The sequence below is a fragment of the Lithobates pipiens genome, unplaced genomic scaffold (assembly GCF_037356315.1).
Source record: "Lithobates pipiens isolate NorthernLeopardFrog02 unplaced genomic scaffold, aLitPip1_a1.2 Scaffold_16, whole genome shotgun sequence".
Lineage (NCBI taxonomy): Eukaryota > Metazoa > Chordata > Amphibia > Anura > Ranidae > Lithobates > Lithobates pipiens.
This window is the reverse complement of record NW_027507748.1, coordinates 119,057,173-119,081,403: the sequence shown is the minus strand read 5'-3', so window position 1 is coordinate 119,081,403 and position 24,231 is coordinate 119,057,173. Positions and strand designations below refer to the sequence as shown.

At 40.3% G+C, this 24,231-nt stretch overlaps 1 protein-coding gene across 2 annotated transcripts in view; it reads left to right on the top strand.

Moving 5' to 3' along the window:
• Nucleotides 1–15,997, top strand: part of TAOK1 (TAO kinase 1) — a 141,732-nt gene extending 125,735 nt beyond the window's left edge. For both annotated transcript variants that reach the window (XM_077480362.1, XM_077480363.1), the window contains exons 20-21: nt 326–508; nt 2,482–15,997. In XM_077480362.1, coding sequence (XP_077336488.1) covers nt 326–508; nt 2,482–2,943 — 645 coding nt within the window. In that variant the 3' untranslated portion in view covers nt 2,944–15,997. The remainder of the gene's footprint in view (nt 1–325; nt 509–2,481) is intronic.
• The last annotated feature ends 8,234 nt before the right edge of the window (nt 15,998–24,231 follow it).

Genomic DNA, 24,231 nt, shown 5'->3' with positions numbered 1-24,231 from the left:
CTGAAAAACAGCTCCCATGCAGTCTGTGTGAAAGCCTGAGTGCTTTCATACTGAGGCGATATGCTGGCAGGACGTTAACTCCTGCAAGCAACATCATTGGAATGGTAAACGAGCGGTGTATGCACCGCTCCTGCCCATTGAAATGAATGGGCAGTGCCGCTGAACAGCAGGCAAAATGGCACTGCATGGCGCTTTGCGGGTCATTTTAACCTGTTTTTGCCCCCCCCCCACGGGCGTTAAAACCCCCGCTCGCTCCAGTGCAAAAGCAGCGTTAGGCCCAGGAGACTGGTACTGTTTGGATAAACCTTTTCACCTTGTCTTTCAGCTGCGACTGGACGAGGCCCAGGAAGCTGAGTGCCAGGTTTTGAAGATGCAACTGCAACAAGAACTGGAGCTACTAAATGCTTATCAGAGCAAAATTAAGATGCAGGCAGAAGCTCAACATGATCGAGAACTGCGTGAACTGGAACAAAGGGTTTCTCTACGCAGGGCACTTCTTGAACAGAAGGCAAGTTGAAGGTTGTAATGAGTCCTAGCATTGCAGAGGTTTTAATTTTTTTTTTTTTTTTTTTTATGTGGTCACGTTCACTTTGCTGGCATAAGCTGACCATTGGAAGATAGAAGAAGTAGTTTCTTATGCAGTCATAGTTAATTTTTTAAAGGCCAAATTATTCAATAAAATGAGCTTTCAAAAGAGTGTGGTCGGCCATGAGTTTTTCTGCTGCTATAGGCGAGATCCAGGCTGGCCTGTTGATGATAATCTTGTGGCTATTCAAGCCCAATTTTTAGTATTAAAGGAAAGGGGTATGTGCAGTTTTTATTGTGTTTTTTTGTTTTGTTTTTTTGTTTTGTTTTTGTTTTTTTTGTTTTATACTCACATTTGTGGCAATTTCTGGTCATTTCTGTGTTTTGAGGTTTTTCTAAGGGAGATTGCTTAAAAAAACATTTCTGCAGAGAACCAACATAACCGCCATTCACACTGTTATGTTTCACGCATATGCTCATGTTTTGGCTCGTCGGTGGGCTTCAAACAAAGGCCAACCTATTTGAATAGGCTGCCCTAAATGCAGCAAATAAGCCTTTGATGTGCCTTTTGAAGAATTTATATTTTTTTGTTAGATTGAGTTTCTGATGGCACAAAGCACATAAAGTGCTTTTATCTCATCTCCCCAGGTGGCCTTTAACACTAGCTGCAATGTCAGATAGGACCCCTCCTTCCCTGGCACACGGCTGTCCAGCAGTACAGCTAGCAAGGACAAGGCTGCTTTGCTTTGTAGTGCCTGTCTCCAGCTTCCAGCAAGCAGAGGTTGGTGTGGTGTGTCATCCTCCTATTTCTCTGCATGGGGGGGCGCGTGTACCCGATTTTTGACAGTTGCCTTCTCACGCTTCTGTAGTTTTCCTTACTCCCCCACCCCCTTTCTGGGACTCATGACCAGTCCCAGAAGACTTCAGGATCAGTCACAGCACGCAGTGCCACTCGCACATACGCAGTGGGCACCCGGCTGTGAAGCCGCAAGCTGTCACAGCCAGGTGCCCATAGTAAAGATGCCAGCGCCACCGAGGGAGAACACAGGTAGAAAACGGCTGATGTGATTGCACCACTCGATCATGGGACCAGGTGAGTGGCTTTTTATTAAAAGTCAGCAGCTACACTTTTTTTTATAGCTGCTGACTTTTATTATAAACACAAAAATTACTTGAACTCCGCTTTAAGACAGGCACTACAAAGCAGACATCTTCCTGCTAGCTGCACATTTTAGGTTGTCAAGCACCAAAGATAGGGCGTCCTGTCTGGCATTGCAGCTAGTGTTAGGGGGACTTTGTCCCATCAGGAAGTCAATAATGTAGAAAAAAATGTTTGATGTTTTTTTGTGATGAGATCAGATGTAGGGGTTCCTTCTTTTGGCTGTACCATGCAGGCTATATTTAACAAGCTGTGTTGTACAGTAACACCTGCTGCGACAGGTAAGTTTCTAGAGGTCCTGTGCAGAGAATCTGCATTTTGATTTTACATACCTGACAATGCTGATTAATTTCTGTTTTGGGCATTCCAAATGGAAATCACAGCAAGAAACATTCAAATCTCCTGTTTTTTTTTTTTTGTTTTTTTTAAGTGGCTCATCTTTATTTTCAGATGCTCACTGTGTAAATTCATGCACAACAACCTAAGAAATTTCAAGGAAGAGAGAATTAAACGCCTGAATTGTTTCCACGTTACTTGATTAAGGCCTAATAAGCTGTTTAGGCAGTTTAAACTTGTAATGAGCATTTACACAGTTGAAACCAGTGACTGAAATAGAAAGGTGCCCAAATGTTCTCACATGCCACATGTGCAGTTTTCCATTTTACAGTCTGTAAATGACAGTGGTGCATGAAATGTAAATGTTTGGCAGTTGTGCTTGAGACATTATAGAAACAAGTATTTTGTACCTTTTGTGCATATTCTAAAATTCTTACTTGGTTTGATGCCTTTTTTTCTAGATTGAAGAAGAAATGCTGGCTCTTCAGAATGAGAGAACCGAGCGAATACGAAGCCTCCTTGAACGTCAAGCTCGTGAAATAGAAGCATTTGACTCTGAAAGCATGAGATTAGGCTTTAGCAACATGATACTTTCCAATCTCTCCCCCGAGGCGTTCAGCCACAGCTACCCGGGAGCTTCTGGCTGGTCCCACAATCCCACTGGAGGCCCTGGACCTCATTGGGGTCACCCCATGGGAGGCCCACCACAAGCCTGGGGTCACCCAATGCAAGGTGGGCCCCAACCATGGGGTCATCCCTCAGGGTCTGTGCAAGGTGTCCCTCGTGGTAGTACAATGGGGGTCCGCAACAGCCCCCAGGCTCTGAGGCGGACAGCTTCTGGGGGACGGACAGAGCAGGGAATGAGCAGGAGCACAAGTGTTACTTCACAGATATCCAATGGTTCACACATGTCTTATACATAACTGCAAGAAGAACTTAATGGCCATTTCTTTTGACCATTCAACACAAACTGCCTACAGATGTCCTCACAGCAGCTTCCTCAATGGTACTGAGCAGCTGCAAAATAAGGCTTCCTACACATGCTGTATTTTAATCAGTTTGTACAGGGTTTGATGTACGTGTGTATCTAGTGTATGATTGCATTGGCTGCTGGGTTTATAATACAGATAAGTGAGAGGGAAAAAAGTAAAGTATGTGGTTTTGTGTTGAAGGTGGCTATCGTTTGAAAGTGGTTGGTGAAGCTGCATTACTCCTCGTACAAAGCAAGACACACAGGTTTATATTTGGAAAGTGTATCCATACCGTGGGCACTTGGTACATTCCCTGGCTCTAAATGTCCATCACTACACTCCTTTAGGGCATTGTCTTTTCTAACTCTCATGAAGTCATTAAGTTTTTTTTTTGTTTTTTTTGTTTTTTGTTTTCTGTTGTGTGAGTGGTTAACCCATTTGGGTTTTTAGTAATCTGTTATCTTATTACAAAGGTCATAACCATCACTGAATAGGTTCAAATATTTCTTGCTTATCAAACTACGTTATCTGCAGTTAGGCCAAAAATGTTCTAATCAGGTTCTGTTGTTTGAAGAATGTGCTGGTTAACAGGGATTTTCAAAGTATTCTGCATTAACCGTGCATGTTAATGTGGTTAACGCAAACCAGCACTACCTTCTTACTTGGATATCTTTTCATGCGAAAACTGTCTGTGCACTTTTGTGTCTATTCAAGGCTACCACAGAATATTGGCAATCAGTGTGTGCCACGTGTCAAACTAAATGGCTGAGTAATCTGCAGATTTTAGTTGCAGCTTTTTGTTGCATTCTGATGTACCTGGCTGGAGTGCAGCGATGAATAATCTTTTTCGGGCTTTATCGGCATGCTTAATATGGGGAATATATTTCAGCATTGTTTGCAGACAGCATTTGTGCTATTGTAGTGGTTTATTTTTATGGGTGTCATGCTTTCTGTATGCGAGAACTTCCCAGCAGGTACAAGAGACTAGCGGTAAAGCTTTGTTTAATGCCACTTTTAGTTTATTTTTTTTATCTAGTTTTGAATTTACATATCTTGATCTTGTCACAAACAGCCATCCGTTTTGTTCTCTGGTTGCCATTGCACTGGTAGGTGTGCTGCTAAGAGGCATTCCTGTTACAGCCAGCAGCTGTCAAATTACCTATATTCTTGTATTTGTTAGTACTTTGAGTTCTTTCAGCACAAGACATCAGTGATGTCATGCCACATGTTCAGCTGTATGTGAGCCAAGTATGTTTTTACATTTGAGAATTGTGCTATTTTAGTTCAATGCTTTCTTAATTCTTTAGGTGCTATTGTTAGTGCCAATAGCAGGAAGTCGAATCCTGCTGAAATTGGGGACAGATCTGAAATTGTGCAGGCGGGTCAGATATGGAAAGCATGAGGCGCCAGAATGCATGTTCTGGGTATGTTCCCAGGACTTAGAAAATAGAAATAATGCATTATATGTTCCCTTGTGCATTTGCACTAATGCTTGAAGGGTTAAAGTGGTCCACCAATTGAAAAAACTGTGGATTTGTGGCAAGGGCTATTTTCCCGAGGTCCTATGTCATCTCAGTCCACAATAGCTTTTCGTATCCATGGGGTTTGGCGGTACCACTTATAGTCCTGCTTTAGCAATTCAGTTAGAGAAAATCTTCCTCTATACAAGCAGCATTACATATTAAAACAAAACAAAGTGTTTGAGTAAGTTGATATTTTTCCATTTGGGAAAATATTCGGGTAATTAAGGTTCAGAACGTATCGTTCTATTGATATTGGTATGCTGCTTTTTTCTTAATTTTATACTCACTACATTAAACAAACTGGCTGTGTCATACACATTAGCTACCGGAGCGTTAATATTTTTGGGAGGCATTAGTAAAACAATAGAGTATTTTATTTCAATGAACGTTTAAACAAAAAATGTTTATCATGCACACACATCCTTTATTGGATTTCCCTTTTCACTACAGTATAAAACCCATTTTCAGCTGGGAGCAGTTTGATTTGCAAGCTTTTTTATTTTTTTGTTTTTTTTCTTGAAAGAGCATCTGTTAATTATTTCAGCTTGTGATCAAATGCTTTTTTTCATGTCATCTTAGTAGTTTTGTTTTTTGAAGTTGCTGGTTCACTTTTTCCAGTGCTATATAAGTGAGAATTTTTCCACCTCAGCATTGTCTGAGCTAAACAAGACTCTCTCTCTCTCTCTCTCTCTCTCTCTCTCTCTCTCTCTCTCTCTCTCTCTCTCTCTCTCTCTCTCTCTCTCTCTCTCCAGCCAGTTCAGCAGGAACCGGCTGAGGTGGGTACCGCATATGGGCAGGCTGAATGTACCAAGTTGATTGATCAACTTGGGTACAACCAGCCTGCCAGATTTGACCTGCTATTATCGCTAGCAGATATTATAGCCACTAACAATCACTGGCGCTGGGTGAATACAATGTCTTGGCAGGAGAGATTCCCCTGTCAGCATTGTCTGTGTTTATGGGGAATTTTTTTTTCTTTCCTGTAAGCCATGGTTCAGGAAGGAAATTTTCAGTCTATGGCCTGCCTTATTTCTTTAAAAAGGGGCCACCTTTAAAGTATCTTCATATTTGTAGAACACTCCCTAAACGGCCCCTTGTCAGAATTAGATTTTTCCACAACTAAAAATGCTTACTTTTGTACTTCAACCCTTAACCTCTGCTTTAGTAAATGTTTGCACACCGTTTGCTCAATATGATGGCATGTGTTTGGCTTTTTACCTTTATTTAAGACCTGAGCAAATATGGAACCCTTAGTAATGATTTGCCTGATGTTGTTCCAACATGGTAATTGAGAGCTGATCGCCATAATTTATTCATGAGGGGTTCTGAAAAGTAAACTGAACAGTGAATGTGTGAATAGAGTGCTTTGGATGTGTGTAGGTGCTTTTCAGGGCCCTTTCACACAAACCTGGTGCGGTGCATTAAATGTGTGTGACGCATATTGCACGAGGGCAGCCCATTAAATTTAATTGGGCTGCCCAGCACTTTACAACGATCAAAAAATTGTGCATGCAGCAAAGTGACACTACAGTATACAGCTGCTTTCATGCCATAATGGATCTGTCTTGTATATTTATCTGCACAGAAAAATCATGATATTAGATTTACATCTTAAGATATATGTCCTTACCCAAGTTTATAAATTCTCTATTTGCTTAAAGTGGGCTTAGTGTATGAATAACTTTTAATGCACTAGGAGAGAACAGGCGCCACCAGCACTCCAGAAGTTAAAGAAGCTCTCTTCTTGACAAAGTATGAATAACCTGCCTGATAAAGCAATGATGTGAGATTCCAAAACATCATTTATTCATGAGTGAAGCCACCAGAATCTTAGCAACGTTTATAGGACTGGTGCTTTCTCTACTGTGCTATCCCTATTTGCCACCTGAACACCCACGAGTTTATGAAACAGTTCAGGATTATATTTACTGCGGGGTGGATATTCTGGTATAGTGCAACACTGATGAAAGAAATCTGAAGTTTAATTCCCCTTACAATAAAGCTGATTTAAGGGGTAGTTCACACATTATCCCTGCGATTTTTGCATATGCTGAATCATTTTTATTGAAATCTAAAATAACAAACTTCCCCTGACATTTTGTTGGAAGTTAACCTAGACCATGGTAAAAATGACTTTCAATAAATCCTAAGGTCTATGCTTGGCAAACTGGCAAAGCTTTTAAATGGATCAGAATAAGGCAGACTGTAAAATGCCAGAGCCCATAAATAACCAGTCACAAAGCATCCTTTACTCATTTTACTGAAATGTGATAGATTGCTATGGGTTAATACACTTTACACCATATCTGTTGCACATTGTACTAATACACTGGACTACAGTTTCCTTTTTATCTGAAGCAGGCCATAGATGTTTCCTCTGTCCACACAAACTAGGTGAATGGAGAAATTCAACCTCCCCTTTTCTCCCTGCTTGGGACATTGTATTCTGACAGCAGGATCCGGTGCTGTCAGGACAATACACCGTGATCGGCGGCTGTAGCAGGTTTTCCAACGTGTACATTCGACAGAAGTTGAACAATCAACTTTTGGTGAACAGAAAGGGCCCAAACATTGCTTGACTATTGGCCATTCCCTGCTGAATTGGCCAGATTTTGATCCATCTACGGCCAGCTTAAGTTAGAATGTTTGAATGGGTTCCCATGTCTGATTTGGCCATACATAAATTTAGGGTGCCAGTAGATATAAAGTGGCAAAAAAAAGTATGTGAATCCCTTGAATTTATGTTTTTTGCAATAGTTTGCCATGAAATGTGAGCTGATCCTCATCTGAGTCACAATAGACAAACCCAATGTGCTTAAACTGAAAACAAACAATTCTAATGTCTCATGTCTTTATTGAACACACCCATTAAACTTTAACGATGCTGGAGGAAAAAGTGAGTGAACCCATGGAGTTTATAGCTGGTGGTACCTCCTTTTGGCAGCAATGACTTAAAGCGCTTTCAATAGTTCTGGACCAGACATGCAGGAGGAATTTTCAAGCATTCAGCTTTACAAAACTGCTTCAGCTGAGACACATTTATAGAACGTCTGTGTCAATGGTTCTCTTGAGGTCATTCTACAGCATCCTTATGGGGTTAAGGTCCGAGCTATGACGGGGCCACTCCAAAAGGCCCATTTTCTTTTTCTGAGGCCAGTTTGTGGTGGATTTACTTCAATGCTTAGGGTCATTATCCTGATGCATCACCCAACATCTATTAAGCTTCAGCTGACAGTCACCCTGACAATCCTGTAGGATATTTTGGTGAACTTAGGATTTCATTTCCCCCTCAATGATGGCAAGTGGTGTAGGCCTTGAGGCAGTGAATCAAGCTCAAATAGTGATGTTCGCTCCACCATACTTTACTGTTGGGAAGATGTTTTGATGGTAAACTGTGCCCTTTTTGCGCTGTGTGTTTTCAAAGTGCCCCCTTTTGGGAGGTATGGTTCACATCAGCTGATGCTTCTTATGAACCGCAATCTTACGTTTTTCTGTGTTGTTTATCAATCAAAATAGCTCTAAACCACACATCCAAACTCCTTTCAATAAGCGGACTCTAAGTGTGCAAACTACTGACTCCAGTTAGCTTTTGGTAATTAGTCTGTGGGTTCACTTACCTTTTCTTGACCCTGTAAAAGTTAATGGGTGTGTTCAGTAAAAATATGAGACATTAGAATTGTGTAATGCCCTGTACACACGTTCGGAAATTCCGACGGAAAAGGTCCGATCGGATTATATTGTCGGAAAATCCGATCGTGAAAAAATTTGAAAGCAGGATCTCAAATTTGCAGACAAAAAAATCCGTTCTGACTTTTTACGATCGTTTGTAGAGATTTACGATTGAACAAAGTGCCACGCATGCTCAGATCAAATTACAAGACCAAAGCTATTGGCTACTAGCCTCAACGTGGTCCTGTTGTAAAGAACGGACGTCATCACGTTTCGAACGGTCAGATTTTCCGACAACTTTGTCCGACCGTGTGTATGCAACACCAGTTTAGGACAAAATTCTTCAGAAAAAAATCAGACGGATTTTGTTGTCTGAATACCCGACAGTGTGTACAGGGCATAAGTGTTATCAGCTCAAGCGCATTGTCTGTTATTGTGACATAGATGAGGATTAGATCACATTATGGCAAATTACTGCAGAAAACCCATTCATTTCTAGCGGTTCATATACTTTTTTTTTTTTTTTAGCGACTGTATACACTGGGTAACTAATAATTTCAGTATCTTCTTCAATTGAATATTTGGCCCGTGATATCAAAGCTTCAGTGCACAGTATGGCGTGTACATATACAGCCGCTCTGGTAAAGTTCAGTTTAACATGCCAACCTAAAGACATCATAGACTGCATTACATTTTAGGGGGAAGAGGTGTTTGCTAGTCCCATGCTTTTCCTTCTTATCGCTGTCTCTTTGTACTGTAATATCCTGGTTAATTTTTCTAGTTGATCATAGCCTCAGGAAAGGCAATTAGCAGAAAATTTTCCACTTGTAAACTTTCAAACAACAACGTAGGATAACTGCAATGATAAGCCTGACTACATTCCAGTGCTTTGGCTTTGTTCATGACCTTTACACTGGATAGTGAATGTGGCTGCCAAACAAAGGAATTTTCAATATCCTCTAATTTATTGGTAGCTATAGTTAGATTTATTTGAATTGTGCAGGGCTTCATTAATCTCAGTAAAAGGTTCTTTTGCTTGGCTGACCAAAGACTGCCTCTATTAACAGTCATACAGCTGTTAGGAAGTCATCTGATTTTAAAGATTATTTTAGCAAAATAGTAAATTGGTGAATAAGAATCTATACCTAGCTGCAAATCAGTTTTAATGCCGCTATGGGTTGACTAAATTACCCCATCCATAGATTCACATACAAATTATTCACTACAGTAAGTTCTTTCTCTTCCTGTCGATTCTCAGAACAGTTTTTTTTTTTTTTTTTAATGGGTTCACAGAATGCAAAGTGTTCTGTGTTTGAGAAGAGGGCAAATGACTGGATGGCTGCTGTGTAGGAGAGCCGCAAGTCTCCTGTCGAAGCACTAGAATTATACTGAGTTATACTGTTGATGGCACTCATATAAAGATCTAAAGTATAAATAACAGGCAGAGATTAAGGAGGTAGCATACACTTCCTGAAATGAAACCATTTATAACCCAGCGTTTTTTTGTTTTGTTTTATCCTGGAGTTCCCCTTTAAAATCAGTTGAAGGATCAGATATTCATATAAAGTATCTGCACCTGCCTTTCCAGATTCAGCCATCTCTGCTATGCAGGTTTTTTTCACTCCCCTTTTCCTGTGGTTTATGGATAATGGTGAAGCAGTGTTTTGACTCCTTTATTTGACTTTTTAGTGGCTGCAGGGGAAATAGCTGGGAGCACGAGTATATGAAGAAGTTTGGGTAGGCTAGGCCTTTAGGACTGATTCACAGCTATGCACACCTGTTGCAGCACACGTGGTAATGTGCACACATAGGTGTGAAGGGGCCCTTTATAGTTTCCCTTTAAATGATTTTGATGGAGTACATAGATGAGAAACAGCCACATAGGAAATATTGGGATTCTGCTTTCTTCACACATTACAATTTATGCATTTAACTGCAGAAACATGTACAAGTGTGATTAGACCCTAAATGATGGTAATTCATGTCTACCCCTGTGCAGTAATTATGTGCCAACAACCAGATATCCCACCAAATATATATGTCTAATGATACCACATTATGCTACCTTTGCTAGATGTGCCAATTTAGGCCCCATGCACATTGGGCGCTTACCCAGCTCTTCTAAATGCCAGGCGTAAAGCAGTGTCAAATGCACCTAAAGCCATGTTTTTGAAAATGCGTTTAGGTGTAATTGAGCAAGCGCTTGTGCATTCATTTATTTCATTGGCCAGAATATTCTAGTCATTGAAGTGAATGAATGCTTGAGCGTCTCACATGCCTAGCATTAATGCATATTTAGATGCATTTACATGCATCAGGCTTTTTTTTTTGTGGTAAAACACTCTTCCCCTGAAAGCACTTGGCTCTGGGATTTTTTTTTGTTTTCTGCCTCTAAGTGCTCCTGCATCTAAACACTTGTAAAAGCCTATGTGTACATAGATACATAGGCTAACATTGAAGAGTGTTTCAAAGCCAAAAGAAAAAAAACATCAACACCTCTAAAACCTGTGTTTTAACATGTCCTGTGTGCAATGAGGGCTTAGACTTGTGAATGAGAATGTGCTCAGTAGGGAAGTGGTTGGCTTGTATGTAGCTTTTTCATGATTTGGCTTGATAATAACATTGCACTTTTTAATCCTAGGATAGTGTTAAGAAATACACAAGCGTGGTACTTAACTTGCATTGAAAGCTAGGAATCAAGCCATGTTTGAGAAATACAGAAGTTTTATATTAATTTGGTGAGGATTTTTTTTTTTCCTTGTTTTTGTATTGGTTTAAACTGTGCACATATTCGTCTTGTATGCGGTATGAAGTGAAACATTCCTATTCTCTTGATACCATTCAACACTAATCTGCCAAGTTAAGAAAACAATTTTTCAAGACCAGTCTTAATTACTAATCACATGATCTATTTCAAGAGGTTGTCCACATGCTTCCTGTTGATGCTGTGGGATTTGTTTTTATGTAATAATAATTAAAAAAAATAATTTGAGAAAAGATGGCAAAGGTTGCAACTCTCCCACCTGTTAATTTGATGTAGGTAATTCTTAAAGTAGAACAATAGGCAAAACCTTATTGAAATTTTGGATAGAGTAAGAGGATTATAGCCTTCCCTGTCAGTTTAATTTTTGCCATCCGTGGCCCATTGGAGATTTCCCTTCACTTCCTGTCCTGTAGCCAAACAGGACGTGAGAGGAAATCCCTGCAAATTAAGGGATTAGTGTCCCCATTAGGAGATTTATACTCTTACTTTTCAGGGGACAACCGAAAGTGTGGTATTTTCTATTACTTCCACTTTAAATCATAATGGTAAATGGGACAAATGGAGAGGGTGAATCTCTGTAATGGGAGCACAGACCACAATAAAAACTGACAGGTGTTCTAATCCATCTCCACTCTATCCAAAACTAAAAAAACTTTGCCTTTTAGTTGTACTTTTTAAATTGTTTTTTTCTAGGACAGCTTTATAATGGCTTTATTTATTTTCAAAGAGCAATGTTTTGCAGAAGTTCTAAGGAGCCAATATGAACTCAGCAGGTCAGAGTAATAAGAGATAATAAAAGATGAATTTTGATTGGCTGCTTTGCATCAAGGCACTTTGCTCAGTGCTTTATCAAATAAAGGCTATAATGTATTTTTGATTAATAGTACATTTTAAGTGTAAGGATTTTTGAGATGGAGAAAGTTTTAAACTGCTATAGGTAACCTAAGATCACCCAAAAGAGGAACTTACAGCTGCAAGCATGTCATTAGCAATGGTCTCCTGAGACCTGTAGTTCTTAGATGGCTAGAAAGCCCCAGGTTGCTTACCATTGTTTTATAAAGTCACGTATTATTTCTGTTTTTAGTACCACACTTTTTTTATTTTATTTTTTATTTTTATTTTGGTCTTTCACCAGTTCCCCAGCAGGAATTATTCTTCCTGTTGATTATGTGGGTGGTGAGAGAGCAGCAAAGACACTGGTGTAAATAATCGATGTTAAGAAAAAAAATATTTAGTGCATAAATACACAAAGATATATTGACTTAATAAATTGTAAATGCTAGAGCCTTTTTTATTAACACTTTTAAGTTGCTAAACATGAGAGAGAATTCTATTTATAAGAGATCCCTGTGCCCATTTCAGCCAGCCATATAACAGACATTTATCGCTGGACTGGCCTAGTCCAAATTTGTGTGGCATCGAGCTTGTGAAGAGTTCAATATCAAAAGCTGAGGTGGGGAAAGGGGTGGGTTTGTGTATATTGTACATTTTAAAATCGCTTGCTTGTATTGTGTAGGGGAAAAAAAAGATTGGCAGAGAAAAAAAAAAAAACACGACGTTTGAATTGTCTAACATATATATTAACAAATGTCTAACATTGTCTACTGAATACAGCCTCCCCTCACAGACCTTTTTTTTCAGAGGTTTTTTTTTTTTTTTTTATTTCTCATCTCTGGTGAAATTTGCCAAATTGCTGACAGATGCACCAGGAATACATTGCAATGAATACATCCTCAACTTTTTCTGCAAGGGGAAATGTAAGTTCGTAAAATTGTTTAGGTTATACATGGTTGTACATGGCCGTGCAATTGTACAATCTCCTTTAGATTTACCTATAACTACATAAAGGGAAGACCTTTCTGATTGGCATTGTAGGTAGGTCCTTGTGGTGCATTATCAGCGGTAAGATGAATAGCTTGAAGGTAAATCATAAACTCAGGCTGTAGGGAGTGGCTGCCTTTTTATTTGAATATTTTTATAAATTAATCTAATGTACTTATGTCCTGTAAGATGAGAGTGTAGTAGCACTACCCATAGTAACAGCCTGGGTGTCAGACATCACAGGCAATTTTGACACTTTTGTATGACAGCATACAGTCTTAACTTTAAAGGTCCAACAGTGGATGAAAATCCAGGGGATTTTTCTGCTGCTTTATTTTAGTGTGAAAATAATCCAGTTCTCTGCTGGCCATGTGTTCCTGTGACACACACAGTGTAGTACAACTTTAGAACCTTTTCACAACTATGCATATGCAGTAACATACAATCGTGATTTATGTTTTTGCATTTGTGCAGTTTTATTCTATTTTATTTGTCCATTATGTAGCCAAGTTGGTGAACCTATCCAAATAGAAAGGCAATTCAGAAATAGTGCACAGTGCAGCTATACATTATCACTTAATTTAATGGGACTAAATTAAAATGCTATGTGCTCTTTTTTTTTTTTCTTTTTTCCTTCTTTAAAAAAAAAATCTAATCTGCAGCAAATAGAATATTGGTATCACTTGCCATTAATCTTCTCCTATCCTGCTCATGAAATTAAAGTAGAATGTTACTTTAAGGTGTATGCAGTCTCCTTTTGAGCCTCGTAACAAAAAGTCAGTTTCCAAGCTTACAAGATGTATGTACCCATGCAGGAGGTCAGTGTTCCTGAGTAATTTTTCTCAGGTTAGGAGGCAAGCAGCCTTTATTCTTTCTCTATTCTTAATACAGAAACGATGCTTTGATCGTAATGGTAGTCTTACAAAAATCGGTATTGCTTTGCCATGGGTGACTTTGTAGCTGTAGGACTCTAAGGTCACATTAGTTCTGGTGTTTTAGGCTGGTGCAAATTGTAGTTGCAGGATTCTTCCTTTTCTGCTGTGACTCTTAGTGGCTAGGTGCTGCTCCTGACCCTGTCCACTATGACAAGTCACTGGCAGCTGCTATTATTTGTGGCTGTCTGCACAGCCAGCAATCTGTCCTTGTAATGGACGGGATGGGCGGCCTCGCCAAACCGCTCAGAGCCGCAGTAGGAATCAGAAGATTCCTGCTGCTACAATTCGCAGTGGCCTAAATTTCCATTTTGAATGTAGCCTAAAGGGTGGGGACATTTAACCATTTTCTTTGCAATGCATACCTGTCACCTGTCAGCATCAAACTGCAAACCAACCACAGTTTATCATGTTAATTATATATGCTTGTTGCATTTCCTGCTCCCGGCATGTTTCAGAATTTTTATTTGCACATTTATTTGTAGAAGTTACAAGAATATATATTTTTTAAGTTTGATTATTTTTTATTTTTTTTTATTCACTTTACTCTGTACACTCCCACTGTCTGCAACATCTAAACAAACAAACATCTCCCCCTTTTTATTTAGTGAAGACATTTTTGGTTAATAATGCCATTTTAATCAGCGAGAATATGAATGCACACCCGCAGATACCAGGGAAAGATAACAAAAGGTGCCTAAGATTTATTTGTTACCAAAATCATTTTCGATGAACTTTCATCAAGCATTTGAAATGTCATCCATTTAAAGCTGGATGAAATTAAGTACATTTAGTTTAATTTCTAAGGCGCAAATTCAGCTGAAACTTAGGAGCAGCCATTTGTTTGCTGAGCTCTTCTATTTTGCATATGGACTGCCTTTTGAATTACAGGAACTAGTGGGGGAGGAGCCAACAGATTTTATTAAAAAAATTGCTAAATTTACTGCCAATTCAGAAGCCCCACAGTGCACAATAACTTGGAAGCATCGTCGTTATGCAGGTACCCAGCATTTTTATTTAGAAATTTCACCTGTAGCAACATCTACTAAGCAAATTGGGTATCTCGTTATATTTTATAAAGTAGCCCCGCTATTAACCCCACAGCGAGGTGATGGATCCCAACCGAACAGGGAATTCTGATGATCTTCAGAAATGAAAAGTCAGGATGCCTTATACAGTTTTCTTTTTCTCCTCTCTGTGGCTGTCTGCATTGTGCCTAAGCCACAGGTATATTTAACTATATTTTAACAGCTACTTTTGCAGTGTCTACCTGGCAAATACCTAAAAAAAAATAAAAAAAAGTGGATCTGTTCTGTGTAGTTGAAATGCAAGGATTGCTTTACCTACAAGTAAGCACTGCTTGCCTTAAAGTCAACCATGTGCTATCATAACATTTGCTAGCTAATGTGTAAGAGACAAATGTGTTTCAGTGGACGTTCATGAGATGACTGCAGCCAGTATAGTTAGCGAGCAGTGTAACCACTCTGCATGACACCTTTGTTCACTTGATAATCAATAACCCCAATGCCGTGCCTTATTGCCTCTCCACATAGCAAAAACCTTTTTCAAGGCCGTGATTGTAAGTCATGCCACAGGAATTTCCCTTCAGGAAAAAATACAGTTCTATTTTTATAATTATCATACCTGCTCCATGTTTTAAGTCAGGCTTTTGTGACATGGACTGATCTGCTTACATGGGTAACATTTCAAGCACTTGCATGAATGTCTGGCTTTTAACATTCAGAGCAGTTCCTTGTTACATCATGCACACATTTTAACAGCTGCTTTTAAATCATTTTATATACACTCAGTCCTTTTACCAGCACGAATAGAATGGGTTTATATACAGTTGGCAAGTTTACCCCATGTGGAATACAGCTGAGGGTCTTTTTCTTTTCAGAATGATTCTGTTTATAGCATTAGGTCTTCAGCAAAACTTTCTGGAACTAAATAGGTCAACGCAAGTCCCAGTTACTTTTCCACCATATTCTGCTGGTATGAGTTCCTGCGGGTGTGCATTTTATCCGCAGTGCTGTGTATCTACACCACTGCCTGTTGGGGTCTTGTACAGTGAGGTCTCTTGTACAGTGTAATGTCAGTATTCTGGTATTCCTCTGGTTTCACAATATATTATATAACCTGTATTAATTGTATAGATTGTGCATTTAAAGCTGTTACCAAGTTGTCAGAAAAGGAGAGAAATCCTATGTAATATTTTGTTTGTAATTATCCTTTGTATCATAGCAAAGGAAATGTTTAAAAAAAAATCAACTGTAATAAAGTAATTTTAGTACACATTGAGAGTTTCTTTTCCACTTATTTTCTTGCGTTGTAAATTTGTATATTTCACATTATTTACATGTATTATAGAGAGTAAATATATATTTATACTCTTATTTGTAAGAATGTAATTTGGCTTGAGCGTTGGTGTTTTCCATCTGTGATTTCCTGGCAGACTTCATGGCATCATGTGTTTTGTTAGTTCCACCCTTGCTCCTACCCTATAGGACCCCACTCTTACATTTTGAGGCTGAGCCAGAGGCCTCGTTACTTTGTGCTCATAGGATCTATCCTGTTTGGGGTTTTTTTTTTTTTTCCTCCCAGCTGTTAGGGGGTGGTGTTTATCACACACTTACAGGTTATCAATACCTAGATTTGGGCTCAGCCATAATTGGGCATTTATGTTGGCCAGTTGCCATGCTATCAGGAGGTAGCTGTGTCCACTTTGAATACAGCAGCTACATTCCTGCCTCAGGGATCTGGGTTGCCTTGCGGAAGAGGTCTAGGATACATGAGTATGTGTGGCTTGAAGGCACTTCACTAGACAATGTGTCTAGTCAATGTGTCTAGTCAGCAGAAGGCACTTGACTAGACAATGTGTGGGCTGTTAGGGGTAACTCCACTTTTTAAACAAAACAAAAACCTATGGAGATTGCTATGCTCTACATGATTTTATGTGCATTGCAACATTTTATCAATGTTTGGTGCAGTTTCCTACATTTTTTATTTTTTTTTGTCTTGAACATAACTTTTTTTAATATAGCCTACTTTCTGTATGGCAGGGTCTGGTTCACTGGCCACCTGATAGAATCACAGTGCTCTGATGTGGGAAGCTGCACTGTCTGTATTCCTTTAACAGTTAACCCTGTAGGGTTTTTCTTCTTTTTTTTTCTTGCCTAGCAAACAATGATTAGATTGTCTCTTTTGGTAGCTTGGGAAACTTCAGCAGCTGCAGTTTGACTTGGGATTGCTATTTTTAAGTTACTTCATAACTTGAGTAGCAGTTGTACATGTTAAATATTTTTTTCTTAATGTGGAGTTCTCCTTTAGACTTGCTCAGTATCCCTGTTTGGTAGGGATTTGTTACTGAGACAGGTCCTTGTGCAGCCAGCAGTCTAATCCCTTTATGCTGTGACTGCTCTATGCAGGTTAGTAGGTGGAGGGGGGGGGGGGGGGCAGTTTCTTCCCTTCTGGTACCTTTTAGCTGGATTGTCCAGCTTTTTTTTTCTTTCAGGTGTATGGGAAGCTGACTATTGGGCTCTTAAGCTCCTCCAGATCTGCATGCACACCATAAACTGGGCCCTTGGTGCTCATGCCTTGGCAGGCAAAATCCTGTATAAATTCCTGCTTTGTTCAAGCAACCATGGAGGATGACAATCAACATGTCACAAGTAGCCAAGACGCTCTAAAGGGGTTTGTTGCAACTGTGCAAGGATTCCCAATTTCCAGCTTTTTTCCTTCCAGAACCAGTCAATTGGTCTCAGATTCTTCTTAGGCCATTAAAAAAATTCCTTAGAGGAAGATGTGGATGAGGAATATTCTGTATGCAGGGTTTTTTACCTCCTATTTGTAAGTCTGTTAGAATGCCTAAATGTAAGATCCTGCGGTGGTACCTGCAATGGAAGTTTTTAACTCTTCCAAATGATTGTTGCAATTTTTCCCTACAATATCTATGCTCGAAGCTCCTTCTAAAAGAGTGATGCAAAATTCGAACAAAAGGCCAGAGCAGCAAAGTGCATTGGTAGTCGGCACTTCTACTTTACAGCACTGGGTTTCTCAGTTCAAACCCCAACCAGGACACTTCTACCTGCACTGCAGGATGTCAGATTAGACACTTGAGGAAGAGGTTTTCCAGCGTAAGGTGTCGTCTATTTGGTTGATGTGGCCTTCATGGGATTAGCCAGATGCATGGCTTCATTGCCATTGGGGGATGCTGTCTTTCAGTGGTGTACTCAGCCATGGTGATTGGGTGTGTCTTTGGGGGTGCGGCTTCTTCTAGTAATAACTTTGTGTTGGTGTTGACCTTTTAGGAGGTATATCTGCAATTGTAGCCTGTAAACCAGCCTTAACCCTTGCTACTCTTCCAATGCAGTGGAAGTTGGGATGGAGAATATTCTGCCCTAAAGAATAATTCTGACAAGTGAGAGATCATGTCTGCATTGCGAGAGCTAAAACTGTCCTCCTTTTAAGGGCAAGCTTCATCTGATGGCAATGAGCTGGGATTTTGTTTACTCTGGTCTCCTGCCTCAAAGTAAATGTCTGTCGAGTGAAAGACTGCAGTTCAAGAATCAGTGTCCAACTCCAAAGAGGTTTGCTCCTGCAGTGCTGGCTTGGAGTCCAGAAAGAATTGAAAAGAGAGAGTCCAAATATAAAAAAGTCAACATGGAGCTCCAGAAGATAGGATGCTCCCTGGTCCTATTTTAGATTGTGCCACCCATACATATCTTCTGGGTACCTGGTAGCGCCTCTTCTGGTAGGAGAGTACAGCTTTGGTTTTGGATGCTTGGACCCTCAGGACAAGTACTTCAGGCCATGTTTGGACATTGTCACCTTCAAGGAGGAATCCTTTGCTCCAGCACCAATAGCCAAGTTCTGCTAACCAATGTAAAATCTTATTGTCTCGGGACGGAAATTCCAATTCCAGCAGATGTAATTTGAAGACGAGTACTATTGTAGCGCGGAGAGATGCCCATTTCTAGCTCCCTAGAGCTGTCTCATAATCTGACGTACATGGCTCAAGATATTATGCAGCTTACATGCTTGCTAGTTGGTTTCTCAATTCTCTCCCTCTCTAGACAGAGAACCCTTTCCAGAATACAGAGGGAGTTCTCAGAGCCCTACAAGAGGTTGGCTGGCTAGCCTTTAAAAAAGGCTCATCTGTCCCCTATGCAAATCCTTGTGTATCTGAGATTTTATCAGGGTTCAGAATAACATTTTTGCCACTAGAGTATACCGATTGGTAGGGCAGTGGGGTTATCCTGATTTTCTTCTCTTTACCACTCGGTGTCTCAATGCTTAATGAGGATCCAGCACCATAATCAATCCCATATTTATATTAAAGTGGGCTCAGTGGAAGAGGCTTCTTGTCCAGAAGGGTTTTTCTCCAACATTGGACATGCATCTAGCTATTCATGGCTCACAAACAGATAAATCCTTGGGTGCTGGGACAGTAGTAAATCTGCGCTGCAGAGCTATGGCCAGTGGAAATCCCCTGTTGGGAAGTTTTGAACATTCAGGATTTTTGGCCAGCCCTTATATGCTCCCTTTGCCTTTTTGTCACCTGACAGGCTTTTTAGTCTCGGATGTGGCTGAACTAAATCACAGTTTTCAATATCAAAAGGCAGATTGGAACCTGCAGGATCAGTCTACTGAGAGAGGTAGAGATGATTGCGACCTGGGTAGAATCTCTTTTATATTTCAGGCAGTCTACATGCAGAACTTCTGGAAGGAATCCATATTTTGTGCCCTAATTGGGCAACACGTGGTTTCTACACCCAGGTTTCTTTAAGTGGATTTCAGCTCTGGGCAAGATTTCAGAGTTAGAAATGCTAGCATCTCCTTACTATTAGACACTGGAAAATATTTTCCCCTGGAGCCTGGGTCAGCAAGCCCTGGGTACAGATGCTGTGACACATCAGGAAAGGTTTCACAAGCCCTATGCTTTCCCTCCAGTCCAATCCATATACAGATTTTTTTTTTGGGGGGGGGGGGGGGGGGTCTATTGCTAAAGACAGTGGCATCCATCACAGTAACTCCCCATTGCCCAAACAGGCTTTGCTTCCTGCTTTTAGTACTGGGTTCTCAGAACCCAGTCATTTCTCTCAGGTGACATCTGTAGCAGGGTGCAATAATGCACCATTCATTTCTTTTCCAATTTTTGTCCTGGGGGGGAAGAGAGTAATCAGCCTTGGCTGTTTCTCTCAACTAAAATCTATAAAGCCTACATCAGGATTTAAAGATTTTACATTTTTGACCACTTTTTATTTTTCTTCAGGTCAAGTACATTCTGGACTTCAACTGATCTTAAGCTCTTTTAGTGGGCAGATCTCTGCACTCCTCTGTTGTAGCCAATATCTCATGGGTGAATTATACCTTACTCATCCAATATCTTGATAGGGGCTGTATCTGAGAATCGAGGGAGAGGCAAGGCTCTCTACGTGGGATTTACCACTTGGTCTGGACTTCTTTGCCAGCTCCAGTTAAAATCTCTTTTCAGTCCAGCTTAGAAAAAAATTGAGCCATGAAGACAGCCTCTCTAAGGGCTATCACTTATGCCAGGAAGTTTGCCAAGATCAGCATTTTAAGGATCCCTTGGTGGCAAACGGCTCCAGGTGGGATTAACTTCAGTCCAATTGGAGTAAGGATTGACAGCCTCTCATGTTGGGATACTTTAACCACTTAAGGACCAGGCCTCTTTTTCAGATTTGGTGTTTACATGTTTAAAACATTTTTTTTTGCTAGAAAATTACTTAGACCCCCCAAACATTTTATATATTTTTTTGTTTTCTAACACCCTAGAGAATAAAATGGCCATTGAAATACTTTTTTTCACACCATATTTGCGCAGCGGTCTTACAAGCGCACTTTTTTTGGAAAAAAAATTCACTTTTTTGAATAAAAAAAAATAAGAAAACAGTAAAATTAGCCCAATTTTTTTATATTGTGAAAGATAATGGTACGCCGAGTAAATTGATACCCAACATGTCACGCTTCAAGATTGCGCCCGCTCGTGGAATGGCGTCAAACTTTTAGCCTCAAAAATCTCCATAAGCGTTATTTAAAAAATTCTACAGGTTGCATTTTTTGCGGTACAGAGGGGGTCTAGGGCTATAATTATTGCTCTCGCTCTACCGATCGCGGCGATATCTCACATGTGTGGTTTGACCACCGTTTTCATATGCGGGCGCTACTCACGTATGCGCTCGCTTCTGTGCGCAAGCTCGTCGTGACGGGGTGTTTTTAAAAACCTTTTTTTTCTTATTTATTTTAATTGATTTTATTTTTACACTTTAAAAAAAAAAAAAAAAAAAAAAAGGATCACTTTTATTCCTATTACAAGGAATGTAAACATCCCTTGTAATAGAAAAAAGCATGACCGGTCCTCTTAAATATGAGATCTGGGGTCAAAAAGTCCTCAGATCTCATATTTGGACTAAAATGCAAAAAAGAAAAAATTACATTTAAAAAATTTTTTCCTTTTAAGAGGTATGGGCGGAAGTGACGTTTTGACGTCGCTTCCGCCCTCCTCTGGTATAAAGATGAGTGGGGGCCATCTTAGCCTCACTCGTCTCCATACCCAGCTAGGAAAAGGACCCGATCGCCTCCGCCGTTACCGACGGCTCTGGTAAGCGGCGGAAAGTGCGTGAGGGAGGTGGGGGGGGTGGCACCCCTCCCGCCGCCGATAGCGGTGATCTCGTGGCGAATCTGCCGCGGAGACCACCGTTATCGTACAGACGACCGGCACCTGAAGAGATGGATATCTCGGTTGTGGCAGCAGCTGCTGCCGTTACCGAGCTATCCCTCTTCAAAAATAGGACGTACATCGGCGTGCGCTGGTCGTTAAGTGGTTAAGCATGGTAGCTCACAAGCTCTACCGGAAACATCATTGGATGGGTTATTCCGGCTAGCCAACTGGCTTATATAGGGCTTGATTCCTATAAAAGCTGTAACAACTCACTCCGCCAGGAATGTGTAGACTTCGTGGTCACCCCGTGAAAGGATGCCAAGAATATTTGCAGGGGGGTGAAATGTCTTCCACTAAGGCTGTTCTGGCTCACTGTGGTGTGTAGCTATTTATTTATTTTTTCTTACTGCTACATTTTATCCACGTGGTTTCTGTTGGGTAAGTGCTGTGATTGAAACACTACTTTTTTCAGCATGAGACCCTAGGTTTTTTTGGGCTAGATAGTTCTGAAATGTATGCTGCCATGGAGTCGGCCAGGCAAACACAAAATTTCCTAGCAAATACTGTAATTTTGCTTTCCTGGTGAACTCCATGGCAGCATGGCTAACTTCCCAGTGTCAGAAGTAGGCTAGTTATGGAACGCGGCCTCTGGTTCAGCCTCAAACTTCATGTGAGTGGCGCCCTATGGGAAAGAAGTGAGGGCAGAGCTACCCAAATGTATAAGTCCATCAAGAAAGGAAAATGTATAAATGGCTGCAAACCTTCTTTCGATGTGTAAATTTTGAAAAAATAGAATTACCACAATATTTGTAATTCTGTTCAGCCGGTCTTGTTTTAACCACTCCCCAACCTCATGTGTAAACAAACCCTAATTGTGCAGCCAGTCACAGTTGTCCCCGATTGTCACCTGTACCAACCCTGGCCTGTTTATTGACCACGTTTCTGCCTGTTGCCTGTACCAATCCTTTGCCTGTTTGCTGATGACGTCTCTGCCTGTGCCTCAACTGACCCATTTGCACATCCAACTGACTATGTTCCTGTGGACAACCGCACTCCTGGAACCATAAGAACTCTTTTGTTTGTTTTCTGTAGCCTCCTATACTTTCTGGCCAGTGACATGTCATTCCTGGGGGGCAATTGGTTGATTTGTGTGATACATAAGATACAATGTCCAATATAAAATCAGTCCAGACATTGAAAGTCTCACACATGGTATTGCCATACTCTGGAGTAGAAGTAGGAAGTGTTTTTGAGGTGTAATTCTAAGTATGCCTATGATGTGTGTTAAAAAAAAATCTTATTGACAGCTTTGTGTAAAAAAAAAAAAAAAAAAAAAAAAAATTCTCTGCATTTCCCAAAAGGGGCAGCTTCCTGGCTGATGAATGCAAATGTTCCTCCAGTATTTTTTGATAACACTGCATTCATTTTGCCATCAATGTTGACCAAATTTCCTTGTACCTCACACATCCTCAAAACATCAGTGAACCAGCTCTGTGTTTTACAGTAGAAATGGTGTACCTTTCATCATAGACTTTGTTGACTCCTCTCCAAATAGTGTTTTATGGTTGTGGCCAAAAAGCTCAATTCAATCAGTCCAAATGACTTTGTGCCAGAAGGTTTGAGGCTTGTGCTGGTTGGCACATTGTAAGAGGTATACTTTGTGGCATTTGCGTTGTAATGGCTTTCTTGCGACTCGACCATGCAGCCTATCTTTCTTCAAGTGCCTTCTTATTGTGTATCTTGAAACACACACCAGATGTTTTCAGAGTCCTGTATTTCACCTGAAGTTATTTATGGGTTTTTCTTTGCATCCCAAACAATTGTCCTGGCAGTTGTGGCTGAAATTTTAGCTGGTCTACCTGACCGTGGTTTGGTTTCAACAGAGCCCCTCATTTTCCACTTCTTGATTAGTTTGAACATGGCTGATTGGCATTCTCAATTCCTTGGATATCTTTTCATATTCCTTTGACTATTCTTTTGCTTTCCCCATGATTTGGAATCCTGAAATGTCAGTGCAGCACTGGATGAAAGATGCAAGGGTCTGTCAAAAGTCCAGAAACTCATTGACCTTTTACACACACACACACACACACACACACACACACACACACACACACACACACACACACACACACACACACTACAAGCAAACAGATCGCAGGTGAGAGGATGGTTACCTTTTTAATAGCCATTCAAACCCTTTTGTGTCAACGTATGCATGGTATCGGGCCAAAATCACCAAGGTATGTAAACTTTTGATCAGGGTAATTTGGGTAGTTTGTGATTTACGATTTAAAAAGCGTAAATACAATTGATTGATAATACATGGCTTCAGCCAAACACTAACCATGGGTGAGAAAAATGTTTGTTCATATTCTCTGAAAAATGTGGCAGTCCCTAATGAGGCTGACAGAAAAGTAACACAAAAGCTTCCTTTATTAATTTACAAAACGGCAAACTCCAGTGCCAGCCATGTTATCCTTTCTTACCCTCTTTTGTAATTCACTTTCCCGTCTTGGGGATTCCCTGAGAATGGAAAGATAGATAATGGTGACAAACCCCGGAATCTACAATAGTCAGTAATGGCAGCTTCCATAATTCTACTCGGACAGGTTCACTTTAGGGTTAACCAATAAGAATAGAAGTAAAGGCTTTAACATTGCTACTTTAGTTTTGAATAGTACAGCTTTGAGACTTTCTAATCCTGGATTAGAGGACAGCAGTTTAGAATTTTCAGATGACATTGGCTGCATGTTTGTTACAGGTCAATGTTTTACTAACTTGCCAGGTAAGTCAGTAATCAAAGCATCCATATCCCTATCCCTATCTTTACAGGTTTTTGTTTAA